At 36.3% G+C, this 7,888-nt stretch overlaps 1 protein-coding gene across 4 annotated transcripts in view; it reads right to left on the bottom strand.

The window, feature by feature from the left end:
* Positions 1-7,888, bottom strand: part of PCF11 (PCF11 cleavage and polyadenylation factor subunit) — a 29,033-nt gene continuing 21,145 nt past the window's right edge. For all 4 annotated transcript variants that reach the window (XM_009246889.3, XM_009246890.3, XM_009246891.3 and 1 more), the window contains exons 12-16: positions 4,647-4,830; positions 3,814-3,969; positions 3,332-3,424; positions 2,748-2,783; positions 1-1,149 (exon numbers count right to left, since the gene is read on the bottom strand). In XM_009246889.3, coding sequence (XP_009245164.1) covers positions 934-1,149; positions 2,748-2,783; positions 3,332-3,424; positions 3,814-3,969; positions 4,647-4,830 — 685 coding nt within the window. In that variant the 3' untranslated portion in view covers positions 1-933. The remainder of the gene's footprint in view (positions 1,150-2,747; positions 2,784-3,331; positions 3,425-3,813; positions 3,970-4,646; positions 4,831-7,888) is intronic.

Below are 7,888 nucleotides of genomic sequence, written 5' to 3'. Positions count from 1 at the left end.
TTTCTTCATCATTCTATTTATTACATGTATGAATATTAACATCTCATGGTGTCCATCTAAGTCAAAACCAACAAAAGAAAAAAGTTAACCATATCTCAAGCAAACATTCTTACAGATTCCCGTTACTTAAAATAGAAATATGTTCATCTGCATTAAATCATTTGACAATTTGAAAAAGTCTTTAAAAAAAAATCACCTTTAGTACTTAAATATATTTGTTAATTGTTTGATGGCATCAGTGTCCAAGTTCAAGAATAAAACTTGCTTCATTAGATATTTTCAAAAATGAACATCTGGATGGTTCTCTATACCTGGAGATGTGTGTGTGTGTGTATATATATATGCGCATATATATATATCTATATCTATATAGATATATATATCTGCAAATATTTCCTATTTTGTCTTTAAAATTTTTTCAAAATCTGGCTTTTCTATTTGCGAAAAGCCCTACGGTGCTCTCTCAGAACCCCCTTTTAAAGGATGAAACTTCAAACTTTGTTTCCTTAATCAGTGGGAGGCTACTAGAAAAAAAATCTTATGTTGAGGTTGCTGTTCAATTCCATTTTTACCCAATAAAAAGTACAGAAACTATTTGATGGTGTGCATAAATATTACACTCCATGAATAGCAAAAATATTTTTTATTTATAATTTACAGTTGCACAGTGAAAAATCGTACATTTTTACACATACAATTTCATTTTGTTAAATTTGCACACATCTACAGAACTTTCACACAACAAGCACCTGAAACTCTGCAGGCAGTAGGAAATGCAAATACTAAAATGTATTTATTAACCAAATGATAGCTGAAGGCCCTGCCTCAGCCAGACAATTTATATAGATATGTCTATATATACATAAAAAAATTCACCTTCTAGATCCAACAGCAGCTTTTTTAAAAAAGAAAAACATACCTTTCTCATTTTATTTAAACTGACTCGACTGTGTCATTTTCTGTTTTAATTTCAGAGGGTGTTGCTACGCTTTCCTCTGTACAAGCTGGTGGTGTATCAATTCGTTCTTCCTTAACTTTGGGACTTTCACAGGGTTCCTGCAATTCGTTTTTGACAATGTTCAACATAATATTCAAGGGGTTTTCAACTGGTGTCTTGCTGGGAGATGGTGTACAATCAAATGAAGATGTCTACAAAATGAAAGGCCCTATGAGTACTGATGAAAGTTCAAAATTCTCACATTAAATAATATTTAGTTTTGTAAGACCCTTGTATGGACAAGAGAACACACATACAACCAAATGCAAATGAAACACCTGCCTCCCAACAAAATGTGCCATAAAGACAACCAAAAATAAAATATATATTGTACGTTCAATAGGTACTCAGCAGTGAGTTAAGCAGTTAACAGCTAAGTTGTAGGACATTATACAGCCAAAAAAAGTTGATTAGACATGCTTCTACATTTTAATCTCTACATAGATGTTAAACTCATACATATATCCTGGGACTTGTTACTACCCTAATTTCAAATAGTCTGAGGATTTTTTAAATCCCCACAAACCATCACCCTCAACACTAGTCTTCTGACAACCTAAATAAACCTTCCAAATTGCCTCCAACCCATTATCTCTAAAAATCTATTTGTTCCATTACTTGGTTTTAAAAACAGACTACAAATATGACCATTTGAACTTTTTTTTTTTTTTTTTTGAGAGAGAGCTCACTCTTGTCGCACAGGTTGCAGTGCAGTGGCATGAACTCAGTTCACTGCAACCTCCACCTCCTGGGTTCAAACAATTCTCCTGCCTCAGCCTCACAAGCAGGTGGGACTATAGGCACCCGCCACCACGCCTGGCTAATTTTTGTATTTTTAGTAGAGACAGGGTTTCACCATGTTGGCCAGGCTGGTCTCAAACTCCTGACCTCAGGTGATCCACTCGCCTCGGCCTCCCAAAGTGCTGGGATTACAGGCGTGAGCCACCACGCCCAGCCAACCATCTGAACTTTTAAGGTCAACGACTGTTATCATTTTTAGATTCCATATGTGATCATTAAAAAGTATACCTATTTTGGCCGAGCACGGTGGCTCACGCCTATAATCCTAGCACTTTGGGAGGCCAAGGTGGGTGGATCACTTGAGGTCAGGAGTTCAAGACCAGCCTAACCAATGTGGTGAAACCCTGTCTCTACTAAAAATACAAAATTAGCCAGGTGTGGTGGTACACGCCTGTAATCCCAGCTACTTGGGAAGCAGGGGCAGGAGAATCCCTTGAACCCAGGAGGTGGAGGTTGCAGTGAGCCGAGACTGCGCCATTGCACTCCAGCCTGGGCAACAAGAGCGAAACTTTGTCTCAAAACAAAACAACAAAAAGAATATACCTATTTAGATGGCTGAATAGAGATGTAAGAAAAAAAAATAGTAGTAAATGCTACCCATAGCTCTAGAAACGTATCCCCATCAGGATCCTTATCTTCACTTTTCCTCACATTTCTTTAGGCCTAGTGGACTAGTAAAAGATACCATGATTCAAGTGAATAAAATGCAACGAATGATAAATTTCAAAATTTTAATTGTTTGCATATCACAGAAAATGATATTCATATATGTCAATTCTGTCAATCTGGCACCAATTTTTACTGAACAACCTAAATGCTATATCAAAAAACAAAAACAGTTCAATATACTAAGTTTAAAATAACAATATTGCTCTGATGCAAAAATAAAATGAAAAGTAAAATTTATTAATGCAAATGAGAACAAATACAGTAACCAAAAAGAACTTACATTTTGATAATCTTCATAACATGATGGATGATAAATCTGAAGCAAAAAGAAAAAAAGTAAATATGTGCATATTCATTTCTAATGGGCTATTCTGATATTTCTTTTTAACTTTAAACCAGAAGATAGTCTTTGGAAAGAAGACAAAAATTATTTGGTCCCAAAATGGATAAAACCAAATTTTCATCCTTATGCTTAAAGAGTCTGAAAAACTGACTTCTCTTGGCCCATTTAAGTATCTAGCCTAACTTGCTTTGTTTTCAACACAGTATAGTTTGATGACGAAATACAAATCCACAATCAAAATAGTGTGGGTGGACAGAAAAACAACTAACTAGATTCAGAAGACCTAGTCCTGGGTCTGTCACTGACTAATAGTGCAACCTCCTATGTAAAGTGAGTACAGAACCGGGTGACTGCTAAGATCCCTTCTAATTCAAACATTCTATTACTAAAGTCCAATACCTTTTTTATTAAGACCAAAAATCAAACAAAAACTATTATGAACCCCCTCCTTTCAAAGTAATGTGTTAACCCAACAAAAAAATACTAATCTTAAGACTTCCTTATAAAGAAATGAAAATTACCTTTCCATCTACTCTAATAGCATTTTTCAAATGCCATTCCTCCTCTTCTTCATCCCAGTATTGTTCAAATTGTTCTTGACAGATTTCACAACTCTAAAATAGAATCATATAAAATGAAATTTACATAATAGACCATATTTAACCCTATTAAGTAAAAATATACAAACATTGTTAAGTGGAGTAAGGAATTTATGAGTGTTCCAAAAGTTTGAATAATGTCCAATATATAATATGATTCAAAATACATTTACAGGATTCTGTCAATCTTTCCAGCAAAAAGAGTAAACATTTCACTGCTTTTGGCCACTGTAGTTATGAAACTCAAAGCTAGATTGTAAGAGTAAAATTGAAGAGTAGAGCTTTCAAGAAGTCTTAAAATCATTAAAACAGGGATATAAATATAGTTATATGTTTATGAGTATTTACTTAAAGGAAGTGAGGGACACTCCCACTGTGAGAAAATTTAAACGTTCTTCTCTCACCTCAACTGCTCCAGCTGGTCCAGCAGGTACACTTTGGAACTCTTTTTCTTTAGCAGCCTCTTGAGTTTTGAGCACAACTTCTTCATGCACCTTTTCAAAAAACTGGCTCTTTGCCCGTTCTTCCAGATCAGCTATCTCCTCAAATTCTATCCAGTCCTTAAAAGGAGTTGATTTTTAGAAGATTATTCCATTTATTTCTAAATTTTTACTGTGTATCTTCAATATAATGCCATTTAAAGGTAGGGGTACATTATTTTCTACATTATGCTCTAATATTATTTAAAATTATACTTTGAAACATATAACTAATGACAACATAAAACAACTAATAATTAAGATCTTTTCCATTAACTCTACAGTTACAACTACTAATTCAAAAAAGACAAGCTTCAAGTACATTTTTTTTTTACAAAAAACAGTCCTAGAGCCTTGGAATTTTAGAGCTAGAACAAGGCTCTAGGCTACACTCTAATCTTAATTTAAAAAAAAAAACAAAAAAAACACATTCTCTTCAAAATTCATTTTTTAAAAAATGTGTTTATATTCCAGGGGTCAAAGCCTTGGAATTTTAGAGCTAGAACAAGCCTGTATGCTATACTCTAATTTTAATTAAAAAAAAAAAAATACTCTTCAAAATTCATTTTTAAAAAAAATCTGTTTATATTCTAGGGGTCAAATTTTATTCAGGAAATTTACATGTTAGATTCCAGCAATTATTAAAATTATTAAATTATTTAAAATTATTAAATTTTAATTATTATTAAAATTAATATACTTTTAGAATGATCTAATTTAAGCCTAAAAGATACTATGGAGGCACATGGGTTACTTACTGTTAAACTGTAGTACCAACGTCTGTGAGTGACTTTTCTGCTAACATCCTTTTCAGTTCTATTTTGCCGATAATGCCAGTCCAAATGATCCGCATAAACATCTGTCTGTGATGTTGTAAACCTCATTCCACAAGAGTAACACTGAATACCAGTGTACAGTCGATTTATAACACTGTCATAACGTCTATTTTGAAAAAGAAATAATCTTTAGTGTTGATAATATGGCTTAATGGCCTTTAAAAGCCAATTACAAATATTTCGATTTTCCATATTGTAACAATGGTGAAACCAAGAGCTGGCTGAAACAGTTAATACCCAAAGATCAGTATTATTCTCTAACAATGTGATTCACCCTCTTTACCTTAACTTTGGTGACTTTCGGAACATGGAGCCTGTCTTCTTATTGATAGCCCTGACCCAGTTATTTATTTCCTTTTAGCTAAAAATGAAATGATCCTGTGCTAGCTAACAAGGCAATAGTTAGCTTATTCTAGTTTGGAGTCAAGTCAGGATGGACATGGCAGAACAGTTAAATTTCACCTCTCTAGATCTTTGGCATTCTGAATAATTCAACTTCTCCACTCTGGTGTAACAGTGAAAAAAGTACAGAAGAAATAATAATAGTATGGATAACTAAAGAGAAAACTTAGAAGACCATTTGGAAACAATAATTAGTTTGCTGTGGTCAACAAATAATTAGTTTTTTAAATTCTGGGCTCCCTATTTGGGAAGAAACAGGTATATATAGAAGACCAAGTAAGTGAACAAATAGAGCAGTTATTAACTCCAAGAAAAAAAAAATAGCCGGGCGCGGTGGCTCATGCCTGTAATCCCAGCACTTTGGGAGGCCAAGGCGGGCAGATCACGAGATCAGGAGTTCGAGACCAACCTGACCAACGTGGTGAAACCCTGTCCCTACTAAAAACACAAAAATTAGCTGGGTGTGGTGGCACATGCCTGTAATCCCAGCTACTTAGGAGGCTGAGGCAGAAGAATCACTTGAATTGGGAGGTGGAGGATGCAGTGAGCCAAGATCACACCACTGCACTCCAGCCTGGGCCACAGAGTGAGACTCCATCTCAAAAAAAAAAAAAAAGTAGAATAAAGCAAAGAACAGAACACTGGTACTTTGTTACAGCAACAAAATAAACATCTAGTCACAATATTAATACCGAATAATAAAAAACAGTCTCATAACTACATGGAGGGGAGTTAGTAGGACACTACAAGAGCTAGCTAAATTCACCCCCCGCCCGTTTTTTTTGGAGACGGAGTCTCGCTCTGTCGCCCAGGATGCAGTGCAGTGACCCGATCTCAGCTCACTAAAGCCTCCGCCTCCTGGGTTCAAGCAATTCTCCCCGCCTCAGCCTCCCGAGTAGCTGGGATTACAAGTGCCCACTACCACGCCCAGCTAATTTTAGTATTTCTAATAGAGACAGGTTCTAGTAGAGACATGTTACCATGTTGGCCAAGGTGGTCTTGAACTCCTGACCTCAGGTGATCCGCCTGCCTCAGCCTCCCAAAGTGCTGGGATTACAGGCATGAGCCACTGCACCCAGCCTAAATCACTTTCAGAAAGTTAAGAGATTATGTCCAGATGTGATAAATCAAGAAACAGAAAATTATGTATATTATAAGAAATAGGTGGCTCAAACCTGTAATCCCAGCACTTTGGGAGGCCGAGGTGGGCAGATCACTTGAGCCCAGAAGTTCGAGAACAGCCTGGACAACATGATGAAACCCCATCTTTACTAAAAATACAAAAATTAGCTGGGCGTGGTGATGGGTGCCTATAATCTTAGCTACTCAGGAAGCTGAGGCAGGAGAATCACTTGATCCTGGGAGGCGGAGGTTGCAATGAGCCAAGACACGGCCACTGCACTCTAGCCTGGGTGACAGAGTGAGACTCTGTCTCAAAAAAAAAAAAAGAAAGAGGTAAATGGCAGAAAAAATAGTTTGAAAAGTTAAAAAAATAAAATGATTGCCTCTAGGGTACAGTGTTGGGTGAAGGAGGAAGGGATGCCATCTTTTATTAAAAGCCTTTATGTGAAAGTATTACTTTGAAAAAAAAGTGATTTTACATTATAGTATCTAATTCAAATTTAAAAAATGATTTTAAGAGTGAAAAACTCATTCACTGTTTTATTTTTTATAAAGTACTCACAGGATTAATGAATTTATTCACTAGAAAAATCTTTAAATGTTTTTTATAATACAATAGAAAATTATGAAAAGATACGCACCAAATGTTAACAGTTGTTATCCATAAAGTGAGAGTTGTACGTTTTCTTGATTTTATTTATAGTATGTTCTAATTTTCCACAATTAACATTACTTCTAAAATGAAAAACAGATTTTTTTTTTTTTTTTTTTTGAGACACAGTCTCGGTCTTTCGCCCAGGCCGGAGTGCAGTGGCGCTATCTCGGCTCACTGCAAGCTCCGCCTCCCGGGTTCACGCCATTCTCCTGCCTCAGCCTCCTGAGTAAAGCTGGGACTACAGGCGTCCACCACTGCGCCCGGCTAATTTTTTGTTATTTTTAGTAGAGACAGAGTTTCACCATCTTAGTCAGGATGGTCTCGTTAGCCAGGATGGTCTCGATCTCCTGACCTCGTGATCCACCTGCCTCGGCCTCCCAAAGTGCTGGGATTGCAGGTGTGAGCCACCGCGCCCGGCTGATTTTTTTTTAATTGTAAATGCTGGACTATGAAAATCTCATTTCTGAACCTCAAAAATGTTAAGAATATCAATACAGAAAAAATGATGATAAACAGAAAATGAAACTAAAAAGGAATACATGAATTATCAATACCTAATATTTATACTCCCTAAGTTTTCTGTATCACAGATTAAAAAATGAAAATTTTGAGGGACCAGGTGTGGTGGCTCACACCTGTAATCCCAGCACTTTGGGAGGCCAAGGCAGGTGGATCACTGGAGGTTAGGAGTTCGAGACTAGCCTGGCCAACATGGTGAAACCCCATCTCTACTAAAAATACAAAAATTAGCCGGGTATGGTGGCGCACACCTGTAATCCCAGGAGAATCACTTGAACCTGGGAGGCGGAGGTTGCAGTGAGTCAAGATCATGCCACTGAACTCCAGCCTGGGGAGCAGAGTGAGACTTTTGGGGGTGGCCTTTGGCCCAAGTACTTGTACAGCCGACATATTTTAAAAGAAGATTTAAAAATAGGCTTCCCAAAGACTATGTTATGTATATTTTACCACATTAAAAAAAAAAAAG

This window comes from Pongo abelii, chromosome 9 (assembly GCF_028885655.2).
Source record: "Pongo abelii isolate AG06213 chromosome 9, NHGRI_mPonAbe1-v2.0_pri, whole genome shotgun sequence".
Taxonomy (NCBI): domain Eukaryota; kingdom Metazoa; phylum Chordata; class Mammalia; order Primates; family Hominidae; genus Pongo; species Pongo abelii.
This window is presented reverse-complemented; position numbering and strand designations above follow the sequence as displayed.